Below are 18,943 nucleotides of genomic sequence, written 5' to 3'. Positions count from 1 at the left end.
TAAAAAGTAACGCGTTGTTGTGGTTCTACCCAGGATACATTTCTGACAGGACTCTTGGACTGCAACACTATGCCCACTTTTCTGCGGGAGCAAAGGTAAAGGAAAAAGACAAGGACTCCTGGACAGTTAAGTCCAGTCAAAGGCGACTATGGGGTTGCGGCGCTCATCTCACTTTCAGGCTGAGGCAGCCGGCGTTTGTCCAGACAGCTTTCTGGGTCATGTGGCCAGCATGACTAAACCGCTTCTGGTGCAACGGAACACCGTGACGGAAACCAGAGCACACAGAAACGCCATTTACCTTCCTGCCACAGCAGTAACCTATTTATCTACCTGCACTGGTGTGCTTTCGAACTGCTAGGTTGGCAGGAGCTGGAACAGAGTAACGGGAGATCGCCCCGTCATGGGGATTTGAACCACAGACCTTCCGATCGGCAAGCCCACGAGGCTCAGTGGTTTAGACCACAGCCCCACTGAATTAAATACTTCTGAGTACAGGAGTATATAGGATTGTACTGCCAGTGTTGCTCAAGTTGCCCCATCCTGATTTCAAACATTTCACCTCCAGCTCTAAACACTTCAACCCTAATTAGAAACTCTTCTAATTCTCTTTTGAGATGAATGGAACTTGCTAATCAGTGTTTTTAGTTATCACAACCATTAGCAACGATTCTGCTGTACGGGAGAGCACCTTCAAGGGGTGACTCTTCAGTTGTTCTGCCGCTGCTCACACAATTAAGAACGGCCAACAGAGCGAAATTAGCACGACTCTGGGAAGCCCATAGGAAACATTCAAACTGACAAGTGTGTTAAACAGTCTGTTGCCAGCCAAAGCCTTGAGCTGCAGAGCTAATGGGGAAAGACAACGGCAAAATTAAACTCAGGAGGCAAGAGGATAATTAGAGGAGCAGAAACTCCCCCCTCCCCGTCCCCCTGATCCAGCCACTGCTGCACACAACAAAAGCATATGTAAGGATGGAGACCTTCATCCTAAAAGAAATCCAGAATTATGCATTTTCTTGAAGAGTCCTGGTGCGTCCAAAACATCGCAAAGGGAAAACAAAGCAATTGGCTATTTTAAACTCTGGGATTTACCGCCCTATGGGTATCTCCACTGAATGTCCGCAGTATAGTTTGTTCACTTCCACCTGCGGATCACAGAATCATAGAGTTGGAAGGGAGCGCGAGGGTCATTTAGTCCAACCCCCCAGCAATGCAGGAATCTTTTGCCCAGTGTGTGGCTCGAACCCACAACCCTGAGATTTAAGAGTCTCCCACTCTACCGACATGTAAATAAAAGTGTCATGTTTGTTTGTTTAGATGCCCTCCTGGCAAACGATACTAAATTTCTAGCCTCTTATTCAGCCATTGTGTGTTTGTGCCATGAGGCAAAAGTCGCTTCTCAAAATCACCCAAATCCTTTGAAAATCACCTACTAGCCAAAGTTGAGGAAGCAGAACAATGCACTCAAGAGAAAGGGGATGGAAATGTTTCTTTCACACAGGGCAGGCAGAATAAACCATCTGCTCCACATTCTCACGCCCAGGCCTCCCGCTACTCACCAGGGAATAATAAAATCAACTTTAAGGTGGTTTACAGAATTAAACCTCACATATGCAGACCACTCATTGCCCCTCCAGGCACCCAGCCAAAATTATGACACAGAACATAGCTCTTCCCATTTCTGGAACAGCAGACAAGGGCTTATCACATGCGCCCAGGAGGAAATGAAACCAAACCAGAATGCCTGTTTTCTGACCAACTGCTAAATAACCCAGCCTTTGCTAGGAACAAAACGTTTTTAACAGCTGAGAATAGATCAGCGATATCTCTAAATCATGCAATGCCTTCAAAAAGGGGGCATTTCGGAACAACCAGATCTCAGATACTGGTTTACACATGAAGATGCTTTATATCCCTTTTTTAAAAAAACAACAGCAACTGTGTCTAAATCATAACTCAGCTGCACATGAAGTAAAGCTAAAACTATTCCAATGACAAATTTATTTCCAGCCTGTGACAAATTTTTGTTAGGTTCATGAAAAATACAAGGCCAGGGAGAAAAACGATTTTTTTCTTTTCTTTTTATAAGGCATAAATATATTTATACACGGGCACCTGCTTATAAATGGCATTTATTACACTATTTATTAAGATAGGTAAAGGTAAAGGGACCCCTGACCATTAGGTCCAGTCGTGACCGACTCTGGGGTTGCGGCGCTCATCTCGCATTATTGGCCGAGGGAACCAGCGTACAGCTTCCAGGTCATGTGGCCAGCATGACAAAGCTGCTTCTGGCGAACCAGAGCAGCACATGGAAACGCCGTTTACCTTCCCGCTGTAGCAGTTCCTATTTATCTACTTGTATTTTGACGTGCTTTCGAACTGCTAGGTTGGCAAGAGCTGGGACCGAGCAACGGGAGCTCACCCCGTCGCGGGGATTCAAACCGCTGACCTTCCGATCAGCAAGAGGCTCAGTGGTTTAGAACACAGCACCACCCACTCAACACTATCCTGCAGTTGCACACTATTACATAAAGAGTTTCGAAATTGTAATTCAGAAAGTCTGTGCACCATTGCTAATCCTCCAACTGAGGAAATGCGCCCCCAATATGATTTCACTTTTTCCTACATTGCAATTTGAGAATCACCACTCCATTTAAACAAATAAGCAGCCTGTAAGAGAACAGCTCACACAATGGCATCTTTATAATTACCTATAGCATATGTAAATTTCCGATTCTACGTCTAACAGATCATTTATAGACACATGGAAGTAAACTTCATACTTTGTCATGATTTAGCCTGAATCTTGGGGGCAGGGGAAAGGGCATTCACTTTACAGTAATGAATAATACCCTGAATATATAATACTGATTTTGAATGCTTCTTTTTTAACCGTATCTTAGTATACTGACCCTTGACATTCTATTACCAAGTGTCTCTTTCCTCATACAGCCTCACGCGTCTAGAGTTCTTCAAGTGGTATTAATATTACCAAGAGTTAAATCTGTTACTTAGCTGCATACCTGATAGATTAAGTCTATGTTAAAAATCGAGGAAGTGCTCCGTTAATCTAAGCTCAGTGCACAGCGAGGGAAACATCGAACAGCTCAAGACACAGAGCTGTTTGCTGTTACCCAGATTATCAAATGTTCGGGATGAGTTGAAAGATAAGAGCCATCTGTGGGAATTGATTTACAATGGCTGCTCATAAACATCATAACACAACTTGGCATTTATCAAATGATGAATGTGTTTGGGTGGTGGACTCATATTCTTTGACTCAAAAACAACAGCAGGACCAATACTTTAGATCTTTCAAGCTTCATTTCAATTGGGGGGGGGGACCTCTGAGGGGTATCAAAGAAGGAAGGCCTCTGTGGGCATTATGTGTCTGTAGGCACCAAGCTGGCAACCCCTAGAATACATGCAATATCTTCTCATTTCTTCTTTGGCGATCACTCGTAGCAGAGTAAGATTGCCTTCCATAAGTGAGTCCATAAGTGAGTCCATAAGTGACTGTGGAGGCCAATTCTGGATCCACACGTCCTTCCACAGTGGGGACATAGCTTTCCAGGCGGGAGTTGATCAAGGTGAGGGTTTGCCAAATGTGCTTTCCTCTTAGCACATTTCTCCTTTTTGTCCTGAGTTTGAGCGTCTTCAAAGCCCATGACACCTTTGGTAAAGGCTGTTCTCCAATTGGCGCACTCACAGGCCAGTGTTTCCCAGTTGTCAGTCTTTATACTACATTTTTTAAGATTTGCCTTGAGAGTCTTTGAACCTCTTTTGTTGACCACCAGCATTACGCTTTCCATTTTTAAGTTTGGAATAGTTTAGTTGCTTTGGAAGATGATAATCAGGCATCTGAGCAACATGACCAGTCCAACGAAGTTGATGTTGAAGAATCATCGCTTTGACACTGGTGATCTTTGCTTCTATAACATCCCCTAGTCAAACGGACACAAAGCACTCTTTCCTTACTGAGATCAAGGGTATGCACACGCCCCATCTGCTTTCAAACTTCAGTTTACAACACCATCATTATCAGCTGTGAGAAGCAGCCTCCCTTTCTGTATCCAGTTTGGCTCCAGGTGGCCTTGTTCTGCAGACCTCCTCCCCCCCCACCTTTGCAAGAAGTACACTGCCAGCATTTAACCTCATGACCTGCTGAGCTTCTGTAGTAGCTTTGTTTTACCGAACTCATGATTAATGCTACTTATAACTACTGGTTCAACTAATAACACCATTCAGACAAAAGAATGATTCAGGTATGGTTCTTTAACAGGTATGGTTCTTTAACAATAAAGCAATTATTGCTAAGTCCATTTGCTAAATTCCTCTACTGTATCATACCAAGAAAAGAAACCTCAACAAAACCCGTACCTACCTGACAAGGCAACCTCCCCTCCCCAATCCCAGAAAAATCTCCTGTTTCTCTTACATTCCTCTTGCTCTTTACAGATGCAAAGGGCGGGACAATGATACCTAGAAAGAGTAACTGATACTTTGGAATGTGCATTGTTAACCGCACCTGTCCCCCAGGGACAGGGATTGTTTCTCCATCAACAACAAGAGGATTCCTGTGGTTGCAATAAGGTAGGAACCTAAGGTGAACAGAAGCTTCACACCTTGCAAGAATGCTTTCTTCTCCAGGGGATAAAACCCCATCCTAGGCAATTACAGCTGCAAGGCTCAACTGCAAACAACTTGCACATGGAAGGAACACGGGAGCTTTTATTTCACCGCATTTATTCGAACCTACCTTTCCTGCAGGGATGCAGGTGGGGCTGTGGGTTAAGCCACAGAGCCTAGGGCTTGCTGATCAGAAGGTTGGCGGTTCGAATACCTGCAACGGGGTGAGTTCCCGTTGCTCGGTCCCAACTCCTGCCCACCTAGCAGTTCGAAAGCACGTCAAAGTGCAAGTAGATAAATAGGTACCGCTCCGAGCGGGAAGGTAAACGCCGTTTCCGTGCGCTACTCTGGTTCACCAGAAGCGGCTAAGTCATGCTGGCCACATGACCTGGAAGCTGTACGCTGGCTCCCTCGGTCAATAACGCGAGATGAGCACAGCAACCCCAGAGTCGGTCGCGACTAGACCTAATGATCAGGGGTCCCTTTAACTTTACCTTTCCTGCAAGAAGCCCAAGGTTATACATGGCTCTTCCCCCTCTTATTCAAACAACAACCTTGTGGTACTGGGAGTTAGTGACTGCTTCAGGTCTAAGTAAGGATTTGAACCCTGAACTCCTAGATCCTAATCCAACACTCAACCATATTATGCCAAATACCAGATACGATAACAATTGTCATGGTGATAGCTGGAATATCTAAGGGCATGTGTACTGGTGCACCATTTAAGGGGAGAGTGAGGGGTGATTGTTTCAAAAGAATAATGCAAGGCATGTAAACCGATGAACCTCTCCACCTTTAGCACATACAGAAGAGAGGGGTGCAGTATTTATATGGCTGGTTCAAACACTGACAACCCCAGGAATGCAATGGGGCGTGCCTCCGCATAAGTCCATATTCACCACCACACATAGGAAACAAAATTTGACTTAAGCACATGAACAGTTCTGCATTTTGCCTAATTTCCACAGACCTTCCACCTCCCAAAAGGGTAGGAGGGAAGGTTAAAATCAGACAAATCAGAAATCATCTGCATGTATGTATCTTGGGTCACATTTAACTTCCTATGCATGGTGGGAATACATGATTCTGAGTCCCAGTGATGTGGGGTTGGTTTTTTGGGGGGGGGGATTTTTAAATCTTAACATTTCTGAATGTCCTATATAACTGATCCAGTATAGTATAGCGTGTTTCTGTAATGCATGTAGTAAGTAAACATGTAAAAGTACACTGTAATGAGGTACAGTATATGGATCTCAAAAGTCTTTCTACCTATCAAAAGTAGCTAAACTGAAATATCTGATTATAGGGAGGAAATAATTAAAGTGCACTTAGTGCACTTTAATTCAATACTTTACTTGAAAATTATTACTTGACAGTTATTATTTGGATATATTCAAACAAATTCATTTCTTTGCTTGGAATTTTTTTAAATTGGAATATTTATATCCAAAAATATCCAAATACATGACAGCTCAGTAGCATATACTTCCTTTGCAATGTTTTAATTTGGGGGTGGTGGAATAACATTAAGGCCCTGAAAGCTATTAACATAGTAATTTTAGCACACCCAGAGAGCTATGCATAATTGCTTCCTAGGGATAGTGACCTGAAACAAGTTAAAGTACAACTTTGAAATGGCCCAATCTTACTGGTAATGTATCCAACTGTATTCCAATAAATGCTGTGAAACAATGCAGTTTTAGAAATATTTTTCTTTCCACTGAAAAATACATTAGAGGAAATGTTTCTGCCTAGAGTATCTGACCTTTCAACCTTTCATGCCCAAACTGGTAGATGCCTTGAACTGTAGCCCTGATTTTGACTATAGCTTGTAAGAAAATATCACCACAGCAAAGGAGTCAAGATCATATTCTACCATATTCTAAACTAGAAGGAGATTCCACAGTTATGTCATTTCTAGAGGAAATGCTGTATCTTGGAATAAGGGGAGATGGGAGAAGAGATCTACGGTACTAATGGAAATTCTTAAAGGTAAGACTAGAAACTTGAAGCTGATGCAGCCAACAACAGGAGTCAAAGCACGAGATAGGATCACAGCAACAGGAGGAGGGGAAGTAATATGACAACGGTGATATTGTGAAAAGATCTAGGAGCAGATAAAACAGGCAGGAAGGCTGACATAGTCTCAGATTCAATCATCAGTTTTTAAAAAAGGATCCAGTACTACCGTAGGTCATGGAAAATCTTCTCTCTTCCTGGGACCCTGCGGAGCTGCAATCAGGGATGATAGAAAGTTGACTCTGCATTGCAGCTACAGATCATCGCTCTTGCCTATTCTTGGCTCAGTCACTAAGCATATTTCTGTGGGTTCTTCTCTAGAGTAAGTGATTTGGGGATGCCACAATTGCACCACAACCCACAACTCACTTAAGACATCCTGCATTTAGGCAGTTTCCCCCCAAGAGGAATGAATGTGACCAAGCCAGTTTAAACAGGACACTAACAAAAATCAATAGCCTAGCAGGAGAAATCTCATATAAATATTATTCATCACTACCATATAAAGCTCAGCAAGAACCACCTGATCCTGCACGTTTCCTCAGAAGTGAATCCAACTAAATTCAATGGAACTAACTCCCGGTAATCTAGACTGTGCTTTGCCACTCTATGTACTAATGCAAACTAGAGTCTTCTTCTATTTTTATGTAGCCAAACTGCACTACCAATACCCAAGAGAAATACAGAGAGACTCAAGGTAGCCCATAATTACTCAATGGCACGAAATGTTAAGTGAGTGAGAGACGACAAAAACATGACAACTAGTGGAACAGAACGGAGTAGCTGGAACAGGAAGACAGAGAAACATTGTCTGATAGAGCTTTAAAAATATTTACAGTACATTGATTAGTGTGGTTTAGTTGTGTCTGTTTTCATTCATGCTGTGAGCCATCTTAGATCCTGTACCAGGAGAAAGGAGGGATATACATAATAATGGCGATAAATTCATAGACCCACAAGAGTTTGCTCTACTGTTCCACCAAAGTGCCTGACCTCTAAGTAGGGCTGAGTCAAAAATTCCCAGGTCAACTTTTCAAACATTAATGAAGCTTCAAAACTCCCCAATCATCTTTTGTTACTGCCACCTCCATTTGCTCCCCTCATCGAGGAAGTGGCCTTGTGTCCATGAAAACTAATGCCATAATACATTTGTTAAGACTTTAGGGTGCCACAAGACTAATTTGGTTCAAAGGCATGGTGTCTCGCGCTGTCACAAGACACCATTTCCTCCCCACAAGATAGCAAGCTATGTGTAAGAAGCATTGTCCTCACTCCTATTTGGCTTCGTGGTGACAAAAAAGATAGGCACATCTGGGAAAGAGGGAGCATTTCAGTTTAGCCCAGCAAGCATGGTGTACAAGCATTTCCACAGGGAGGCTGTCACGTATCAATTGGACGCGCCTGAACAATTGGCCGCCACCTGTATATGCTACTCATTTAACCTTGGCTAAGAATTCCAAAGTTTTCAGAACAAAAAGTTTTGGTCCAATGGATGGTAAAAGATCTATTTGGCCCATTATTGGGTCTGGAATTCTGTGAGTGACTATCTGTGCATCAATACACATCTAACTAGTGTATACTTTAAGCCAGGGATGGAAAGAGGTCGCTGAACAGCAGTTCTCATCGCCCCTGATCATGAGCCATGATGGTTGGGGCTGAGGGAAGTAGGAGCCCAACAACTTCCAGAGGGTAATAAGTTTACCACCCCAATTTAAACTAAATTTAACTTCATGGGAATTACTGGGAAAGGTGTGCATGAAACTCAATCCTGTGCTTATTTACTCAGAAATACTTAGAATTACAGCTTCTAGCTGTTTACAGCTTACAAACTAAGGTAATACTTAGAAACAAGACTAAATGGATTCTTTCCTAAAGTTGGTTTTTGCATATACTTTGTTTCTGTTATTTCCAGTTATCCTACCTTTTTTTTTAGGCCAACCTCAAAACTATTGGAGATTTTCCCTCCATTCTCACCAACTTAGGCTGTAACTTCACGCTGCAGACCGCGTTGCACAATGTAAATTGTTTCAATAGCTGGTATCCAACTGACCAGTTCTGTCAGCGCAAGGATTTCTGCTTCCACTGGGGAATTCCCCCCCACACACACATCTGTTCTGGTTTTCTGCCCCCCCCCCCGCCAGAGCAGATTTAGGGTGCGTGTAGGAAGAGGACACAGGGAAATGCCATTGTGCAAGCAGAAATATTTGCACTAAAGGGCTGATTGGATAGCACCCAATATTCTTGCCGCATGGTTGCCTATGGAAATTGAGACTCACCGTCAGATGATCAAGCAAAGTAGCTTTTCAAAGCAAGTTGGTATGGTAATTCTGGTGGTAATGAGCCACAAATTACTAAAGGGAATTTGTATGGGCAGAGAGGACAGTTAAAAAATATATGGGCTAGTAATTTTGTGGGCTTCTTTTCTAAACAATAAACCTGTATTTACCAAACTGGTTGCCCCGCAGATATTTTTGACCTCAGCCATGAAGGCCAATGGTCAGAACTTTGGGAATTGTAATCAAGGAAAATCTGGAGGGAACCAGGTTACAGTAAGCAAATTTAGACAGCATTGTACTTGATAACACTCCAGTTTACAAAGCAGCAGAGGAAGCGTCACTCTGAGTAACTTTGTTCACAACAAACCATGTACAATGTAATCCTATACCGTTCAATATCATAAGCATTGATGAGTTACAACATTGTCAGCAGTCTCTTATGCACACACAATTCTGCACAGCTTTTAAAAACAATACATTCACTAAGAATGTCAAAAATGATGTTTCCAAGTATGGTTTTTTTTTTCTGTTTTGCTCCGATTTCCCACTCTTTCTGGCTGCCGAAGTGAGATGTTTGAAATTCCCTGCACACCCACAGACATACCGGTAACATTCTACAAAATTAATGTTGCGGTTTAACAATCCTCTCCTGCTCAAGTGGACTAGCAGGAAAGGCAATGGTCCGCTGTGAGCAGACCTAGCTGTTTTCTAAGGTTGATACCACTGGACACAACCCACCAGGGTGCTCAACAGAACATTTCCACTGAAATGAACAGGAGCAGCACAAGAACAAGATGATGCCTTTTGCGCAGCTCTCCCTTCATTTCCATTGTTGTGCAAGTGAATTTCTTAGTGCATACTTTTACTCGGGAATAAGTTTCGTTCTTTTCAGATGCACTTGTTTAAGTAGTGGGTAACGGCTTGCTCGTACACCCTCCCTCTGTTGAAGAACTTGGTCCTAACTTAAAATAAAGCACGACATTCCTTAATCTGGTGGAGCCATTGCGGTAAAGCGCATGGGGCGATCATGGGAGTAAAGACACCTACGGAAGTTCTATGGCACTATTTGTGGAGCACTTGGGCGCTGAAGTGGCTAGTGCACTGCATTTGTCCTTGCTGAAATTCCTGCCCTGCAGCCTTGCAGGCAGCCTACAAGGGATACGTGCTGCACATCGTTCTCGGATAAGGTAACACAGCCATGCAATATTAACTCTAAACACACACACATACACACACAAAACCGGTCGTGCAAAAACTTCGCTACGAAGTGCAAGGCTGCGCTGAACGCCGCTGCTAATCCTCCGGAAGTTAGTCGAAACTCTCTCTCTCTCCCCACCCCCCAAAGTCCCGCACAGCTAGCGATGGATCTAACGAAGTCCTGGGCCCGAGGAAAGCGGAAAATACAAAGCAAAGCACAACAAAGGCCGGGCTGGGATTCCAAAAGGTTTCCCCCTCTGAGCACAAAACTCTTTTAGTCGGATGTTGTTGTTGTTTAAAAAGGGGGGGGCTTCATTTATTTTAAAAAAGTCTCGATTTAGCCGCCCGGCTCCCGTGCGGACAAACCGATGTTCCGAATCGCTCTCCTTGCAGTTTCATGGCCGGGAGGGGGAAAGGGGGAGGTCGGGGGTGGCGGCGGGGGGGAGGTCGTCAAATCGGGAGGGTTTTTGCAAGCAAGGCATGCATACTCCCGGCGGCTTCGGCATGCTTTATGCAAACACCCTAGCCTCCAAAAAAAACCCCAACACCACCATACCCCCAGCACCTTAAAACTCTACCCGGGAAAGCGATGGCTAAGCGGCGGGCGAAAGTAGAAACGGGGACTTCTGCGCGCGCAAAGCCCGCCCTGGGGGAAGGCGGCCCCGATTCGGAGCGGCTCCGGATTGCATTTGTATAGAATCAGGATGGGGGGGGGTGAGGACGAAAGCAGGGAGAGGGCATCCCGACAGAAAGGACGGACCGACCGCGGGTAGCTCGCTACCTGCGCCACGAGCGGCACCAGCGTCTGCTCCACGGAGCGCGAGCGGATCTGCAGCCCCGGCAGCGGCTCCCATCCCAAAGCCGTGGCGAGAGCCGCGCCGGGCGGCGAGCGCGGCCACGACACTCCGCTGCCGCCGGGGAACGCGGCCATTGCTCCGGAGCCGCGCAGCTCGCTACTCGTCGGCTCTCCAGCCTGGGAGAGGAGGAGCAGGAGGTGTCGGCGGCGGCTGGAGCTCTCCGGCTCCGGCGCGCTCCTCCCCTGTCTCCTCCTCATCGCCTTCCCGCCTTCTGCCCTGGGAAATGGCAGCCGCCGAGCTTGAGGTTTCCCCCCACCTCCTCCTCGCAGCGCATATAACTCCTCTCCGGCCGAAAAGCCTCGGTGCCCCCGCCCTCCGGCCCGCCCAGTTTTCGGCCACACACGCGTGTCTTCGCATCCCGACGACTGGTAGTGCTGGTTCCCCAAGCGGCGGCCTGGTTCCTTGCGCGCGCGCGTGTGCGCGTGCGAGCTATCCAGTCGTCGCCACGGGCGAGGGCTTCTTCTTGCATTACTCATATTCTTTTCAGTTAGTTCGCACACTGGCGAGTCGTCAAGATGGCATTACATTCAGTTTCTTCTTCTTCTTCTTCTTCTTCTTCTTCTTCTTCTTCTTCTTCTTCTTCTTCTTCTTCTTCTTCTTCTTCTTCTTCTTCTTCTTCTTCTTCTTCTTCTTCTTCTTCTTCTTCTTCTTCTTCCTCCTCCTCCTCCTTTGGGCACACCCAAAAGCAAAGCAAGCCAGTCGTGTTGGTCCATGAGAAGAAAAGGGGGAAATCTGGCAAGGCCAGTATGATCCACCCAAAACTTCCTTGTCAGACCATGTACAGTGGTACCTCTACTTACGAATAACTCTACTTACGAATGTTTCTACTTACGAATGGAGCTCCGTCCGCCATCTTGGATGCGCTTTAGATAGGATTTGTTCTACTTAACGATTTTTTTCTCCCAATGCATTTCTATGGGATTCGACTTACAAATTTTTTCTACTTACAAATGTGCGTTTGGAACGCATTAAATTCGTAAGTAGAGGTACCACTTACCTGCAACTCAGGATTAACACTATGCATTTAATGAAGTGGATTACAATCCACTTAATTAGTGGATTAAATGTCCTCCAAGGACTCTGCAGTTTTGTTGTAAAAACAACAACTAGTGTTGAGTATTTCTGTATGTACGATTGAGATGGAAGATAAATCAGCATTTTTATCCCACCTTCTTCCAATGAGAGCTGGGTGACACACAAGGTCTCTCTCCTGTCTTTCCCTCACAATCACAAAATCCTAGAATTGTAGTGTTGGGAGGGTTCTACCGGTAGTCCAACCCTCTGCAATGCAGGAAACTCAACTAAATCATACATGGGAGATGACCATCAAACCACTGCTTAATAACTTCCAAGGAAGGAGAGTCCACTACTTTCTGAGGGAGTCTGTTCCACTGTCAAACAGCTTTTACTTTCAGCAAGTTCTCTTTGTTAAGTTTATAGTGGCCCCAATCTAGTGGGCTTAATCATCCTGAACTATGTGGTGGATTCTAAGTAATGGTATCATACCCTGGGAGCTAAATGGCACCTTAAACCTAGGTTATGGGTGCAACAACAGAATGTCTAGGTATGCTTTTTTAATAGCAAGAATACAAAGTTGAAAATGAATGAACTGCAGCTAAACTCCTATATTCATTTTTCACATGGTCTAGTCCTCATCTGAAGACTGAAAAAGAAAAGACCCACCCCTACTCCCCCAATATTCTTAAGAGGGTCTCTTCTCCAGTCTTCAGAGAGGAGCTGGAAGTGGGAAGGCAGAAAAGGGTCCTCCTTTCCTTCCACTCTGCAGTTTTAGTCTGAAATCTAGGCACAGTACTGCACCCAGAGCTCAGAAACGGCTCGCGCTAATGAAATTCCTTGTCGCAAAACGCACCTAGAACAATGGGAGTTTCAAACACTGCTTGTGACATTCCTATTTTCATACCAAGGAAAATTGCCAAAGCAATTGCCAAAGCAAAACCTAGTGCTGATGGTTCTTTCCCACCTGCTATTTGCTGCATTAATTTCCTCTCCAATGGCCTGGCCTGTGCTGATTTAATACAGAGAGCATTTGTTTGCCTTTTGTCACAGACTGATTAGAAAAACATAGCTGTCCTATAACATGGTATGACACTTAAGAGTTCAACACGAGCCTCATCAATGCAGCCGCTGAAAATGGCAGGCTGTGTGCTACTTGGCATCTTAATATTCATGCACATGGATTCATTCATTCATTGAATATATTTGCTCTCTTTTTTAAAATGTATTTTTATTAAATATTTTCTTGGTTTACAAAAGTATGTGCGATGTCTCCCCCCCCAGTAACATTTTTTTACAGATCAGTTTCATTTGTTGAGACATTAAGAAGAAAAGGGGGAAAGAGGTGGAAGGGGGAAAGGTGAGTGGGATTGGGGTCATAGAATCATAGAGTTGGAAGAGACCACAAGGGCCATCCAGTCCAACACCCTGCCAAGCAGGAAACACCATCAAAGCATTCTTGACATATGCCTGTCAAGCCTCTGCTTAGAGACCTTCATGGAAGGAGACTCCACCACACTCCTTGGTAGCAAATTCCACTGCCGAACAGCTCTTACTGTCAGAAAGTTCTTCCTAATGTTTAGGTGGAAACATTTGGGTGGCGATGTTTCTATTTTACTTAATATATGTGGGGTTTTGTGTCATTGTCGCTTGTGTAGGTTCTCTGCTATTCACTTGTGTTCCTTTGGTGGTGAGAGAGGTTGGGGTTGGCCTAGGGTGTGGTTGTTCATCTGTGATGGGCTGTGTGTTCTTTTTCTTTTCGACCAGTGCGGCTCCCAACGCAGATAACATAAAAAAGTAAAGCCACGATTCTACAATCAAATTACAGAGCAGAACAGAAGACAGCAGTAGAGCAGGTAAATTTTCAATGAAATGGATAAATATAAAAGCTTTCACCAGGTACTAAAACAACAACAAATGACAGTCAGTCAGTGGCAGGTACACCTTCGTATAAAGTGGGAAAGCTCTCTACTGTACTGTCAGTTCTTTGCAGCCACTGCTGCAAAGAAGGGCCACTGAGGATAATCTTAATAGCTGAGGCTTGATTCACAATGGGAAACAATGGTCCTTTCAATCAGCTGGCTCCCTTTCAGGTCTTGAAAGGTTAAAACCAGATGTTTGAAATGTATTTAGAAATGGACAGGTATCTAGTGTAGTTCTTTAAAAATTGGTGAAATGTGTTCCCTATTCCTTGTCCTAGTCTGGAATTCAGGTGCTGACTTCCAAGGCAGATTTCAGAGGTAGCTGCAAGTATAAAGCATTGAGTAATCCAAACAAGATGCTACCAGGGTGAAAAGTGTATTGTGTTACAGGGACTACTTGGGCTTCCAAGGGCAAGGTCATACCCATCATCGTCCTTAATTCTGGGGAGTGCAACCCCACCTACAGGACCAAGATTTCCTGAACATCTCCCCAACACGAAGAAAAGCTGGACTACATAGAACAGCTCTGCAAGATGAACTAGTGGGGAGGGATGTTGGAAGCAATCGTGTCAACCACATCTAACAGAGCAACAACCTTGGTGGCACCAAAAATTACCCACCCTGATCTGATTATTCAATGGGCCTTTCTCACAGGTAAGTGTGCATAGGACAGCAGCCTTAGGATCAGGTTCTCTGAGAACATTTTATGGGGGCGAATTGTTCTGAAATAATAACAGCTGCTACAGCTACTATTAAATTTTTATTCGGTGTGCTAGAAAGCTGTTGCAGGGAAATGACTCAAGAGGGTTTATTGTTCCCGGCACTTGGGGTGGGGAGGACTTTTTATATAAATGCCTGGTAAACTAAAAGCCAATTATTTCGAAGTACCGCTAGTTAGAATAGGATGGCTTGAGATGCTTACAGTTATGTGGTGTCAGGTATTTTTTAAGGGCGACTGGGAGAGGAAGTGGGTGCTTGCACCAGAAGTAAACCAGGGACTCGTAACTAAGGTAGCTCAAACAGGTACGCAAGTTCGCCACTTGGAGACTGGACCATTGTGGTCACTTTGTAGGACTGAACGAACTTTACCATATCAAACAGCATGCCTAGAACTCTTATTCAGTGCTTTTGAACAGAGTCCATTCACACATTCAGATGCCGGTAATCAAATGGTGAAAGAGATTAAATTATATGCAAGCATGTGTGAAGGGGCCCCGAGCACCTGTTTCTGTCTATGATATTTTCTCTCCCTGGCAGAAACACCATTTCAAGTTTCTGTCGAGAGTCCTGCACTTGGACGGAAAATGGTGTATTTCAAGAGCACTTGCATTTTAATGCCTTGCAAAACATATAATCACATTGTCTTGCAAGGCTTTCTAAATGGCATTCCTGCTAAGTGGGGAAAGCAGAAGCGCCTCTCTTCACACTGATTTCTCTGTTCCTTTGATTACTCAGGGACTAATAACACCTTAAAGGTGTATGGGGTGTTCGGGGAGGGGTAGTACCTATGGTTGGGGGACACATCATGCTCCTTCTGGGGTACTTTTTCCACCTTTGGTCCCTAACCTGCACTCAGCTCTCACATATGGCTTTGACTGGTCACCTAAACCAGGTGAAGGTAGCTGATGGGTCTCAAACCCTCGGTGTGTTAGGGACTTCCCCTGTGTGTGAAGACAGGCCATGCAATGGTGGATTGCAAGGACGAGACCAGTAGTGGGTCCAACAGTCAAGAAGCTGGTTTCTGCACGTGCTGTCGAGGGGGCTGTTGGGGCTTGTCAGCCTGAGAAGGTAGACCATCTAGGAGAAGGAAAACTCTGATCCTAAACCTTGTGTCCCACTGCTGCCTTGTGGGACATCTGTGGGAGAAGAAAAGGATAAGGATTAAACCCTACACAAATCTGGAGTGGATTACCTAAAATGGTTGGAAGTCGCCTTGTACACATCCTTCTGGCAATTCCTGCACCCAAGCTGGTGCCAAAGGTATTGCTCTGTTTTCCTTTGAAACACATCAGCAAGGCCAAAAGGAGGGTCTTGTTGTCTAGGCACGGCTTTTGGCCTGGGGTCACTTCGGTGCTGCCAAGGCAGCGGTTTGGCTTCACCCCTAGAGGTGCACTCCATTGAGAGAGGCAGTGGGCTCTAGTGAGGAGAAGGGCCTGCAACCTTTATTGATAGTATCTATAATCTCACAGCATGGATAACTCCTGAAACCCAGTCTATAAAGAACTGGCACACAATGTGGCATGTTTGTCTTGAAACCATCTCTCCTCTTCCATTTGCTTTTGGAGTCAGTTCAGAATGCATTCTCTCTTGTTATCAATATCAGTTCAGGCAGGGCTTGCAGACACCAACGTTATTAAAGTCACAGACACTGCTAGCTATGACGACATCATTGTTGTTTCCAGGTCAGACTGATGGTTTTTCATTAGTGATTAGATCTCCTCTAGTATAAACGAATGCAGACTCTGCTGAGCTCAGAGACTCATCTGCACTCTCTGATATTAGGTGATTTTATATGAGTGATAATATTTCAAATGTTGTTGTCTTTTCCTTTAGGAACCTTGATCAAACTCCTCTAGTTTCTGTCAAACTATCATACACAACACTGTTAAGAATGATAAAATACAGCATTCTGCACATACGTAGTGAATCGCCCAGAGTCCTGCTTTATTTGTTTTTAGATGGCTCTTATACTGCTGTTTTGTTGCTTTTAGTTTGTATTTCTGCATTAATGATATTGTTTGTTTTTTTCTGTCGTACACTACCTAGAGATTTTCAAACATTAAGCGGTTTATAAAGATGTTTTAGTTAATTCTATAGAAATGTCAGGTTTTATTGCATTGCATTGCATTGCATTTCACGGAAGTCCTTCACATCTTAAAGCAGTTGACAATCCTGGTTAATTCTTGATATGCTCTGCTCAATGCCAAATGGTTTGGTTAAGAATGTTTTAAACTGTTTTGGAATGTTTTTAGCTGGGGTTTTTTAAAATGATGCTTTAAAACTGTTTTTAGTTGTGTGTTTGAAAAAAAAAAGTTTTTCCATTGCTGTGTTGGTCACTCTGGACTCCTTTGAGAAGAAGGGCAAGATATAAATTGAAATAAATATGATTATGATTATTTCAAAAAGATAAGCTGTTTGGTACGCCACTGAACACTCCCCTAAAATGTGTTACCACCAATGAATGAATCGCATGTAGCAGTTCTGCAAACAGTGTTGGGCAACTGGGTCTCGCTACCATTAAAATACCTTTGGGTCTTGCTACCATTAAAATAGATTGGTGCAGGGCATTGTGGGAAATTAGAATGGTAGGTAGTCCTAACTGCACTGCTTAGAGTGCTGAGCCAGATTTGTTTTCCCAAAAGGGAGTCCCAAGAACTTTGTCAGCAGTAGGCCCTGACTAGGCGTGATATGTCAGGTGCTGACCTGGGTGACTTTGGTCAAGCAACATTTTGCACAGGGTGGTTGTGAGGATAAAATAGAGCAACGCCATGTATGCCAATTTGAGCTCTTTGAAGAAAGTGTGGGGTACAATTGTGAGAGAAGCATAGATATTGAAGACTAGTAAAATACATGAAGTTATGTGAATGTTCATTTAAGGGGAGGATGTACTGTCTCATTTTCATGCTGCTACACATTTTTGCTCCTTAAAGGTAAAGGTAAAGGTACCCCTGACCATTAGGTCCAGTCGCGAACGACTCTGGGGTTGCGGCGCTCATCTCGCTTTACCGGCCAAAGGAGCCGACATTTGTCCACAGACAGCTTCTGGGTCATGTGGCCAGCATGACTAAGCCGCTTCTGGCGAAACCAGAGCAGCGCACAAAAACGCCGTTTACCTTCCCGCCAGAGCAGTACCTATTTATCTACTTACACTATGTGCTTTCGAACTGCTAGGTTGGCAGGAGCAGGGACCGAACAATGGGAGCTCACCTCGTCGTGGGGATTCAAACCGCCGACCTTTCGATTGGCAAGCCCAAGTGGCACAGTGGTTTAACCAACAGCACCACCCGCGTCCCTTGTGGCCGCAGTACCCCCTAAAAATGCATTGTTTGTCCCCCTAAAGCTCAACAACTTTGGCTCCCCACTAAGAAAAGCTTAACAACTTAGGGAGTTCCTGCACCTTTTCTAGAAAAAAAGCACTGCCCACAGCTATTTCTTTAATGCTGAATCCCACCCTGCAACCCCAGTCACTGGTGGCAGGCAGCCTTCAAGGACTCAAGTGGAAAGCGGTGGTACACAAAGGTGCTCTTTTAGATTGAAGATGAGTTGGAGGGGCCCCCACATTATGTCACATTCGAAAAGCCTTAACTTCTATTGGGAGACGTGAAGGCATTTGATAGTGGTGGTGGAGGAATTGCAGAGTGGCTGGACAATCAGAAGGACCATGGAACGTTATTTCAATATACGAACTCAGCGGCAAGACTTTTATATGCACAGAGATGGAAAGATTCATCATTACCTACCGTGGAGGAATGGTTGCTAGAATTACTGGACTTGGCTTAGTTACAGTGATGAAAGTTCCTCAGCTAAGTTTTACTTCGTGTTTTCTGACTGATGTATGGAAAAGCATATGAACCTGACCATTGAAGAGTTTGTAAGTAAACCTATTTTTAACTTTTAAAATGTGTGATCTTTTTCTATGCTAGGGGAAGAGGGGAACTTTGGTAGGAACTTAGAAGAGCATATTCTAAAGGTCTAGTATAGTCTATATTTTCATAGTCTATATTTACTTTGCTGCATGTTTTGTGATCTTAAATATCTGCTGGGGCTCTCTTACTGGCATATCTCAGTTGGTAGAGCATGAGACTCTTAATCTCAGGGTTGTGGGTTTGAGCCCCACATTGGGGAAAAGATGCATTGCACAAGGTTGAACTATATTACCCTCATGGTCCCTTCGAACTCTATAGTTCTATGATTACTTGCCCCATACTTTGATCTTGTCATCCAGTGAATTCTCCTTTCCATATTTATCCCCCCCCCCGCCAACCACCATGTACATGGTCAACAGCTGTAGAAGAGGCTGAAATGG

General features: G+C 44.3%; 1 protein-coding gene across 1 annotated transcript in view; it reads right to left on the bottom strand.

Annotated features, from left to right (window-relative positions):
* Positions 1-11,242, bottom strand: part of CTNNAL1 (catenin alpha like 1) — a 45,626-nt gene extending 34,384 nt beyond the window's left edge. Inside the window, exon 1 of the mRNA XM_035124569.2 lies at positions 10,906-11,242. Coding sequence (XP_034980460.2) covers positions 10,906-11,178 — 273 coding nt within the window. The 5' untranslated portion in view covers positions 11,179-11,242. The remainder of the gene's footprint in view (positions 1-10,905) is intronic.
* Between the last annotated feature and the right edge of the window lie 7,701 nt (positions 11,243-18,943).

This window comes from Zootoca vivipara, chromosome 8, assembly GCF_963506605.1.
Source record: "Zootoca vivipara chromosome 8, rZooViv1.1, whole genome shotgun sequence".
Classification (NCBI taxonomy): Eukaryota; Metazoa; Chordata; class Lepidosauria; order Squamata; family Lacertidae; genus Zootoca; species Zootoca vivipara.
Note: the sequence above shows the minus strand (reverse complement) of the source record. Positions and strands in the feature narration are given on the sequence as shown.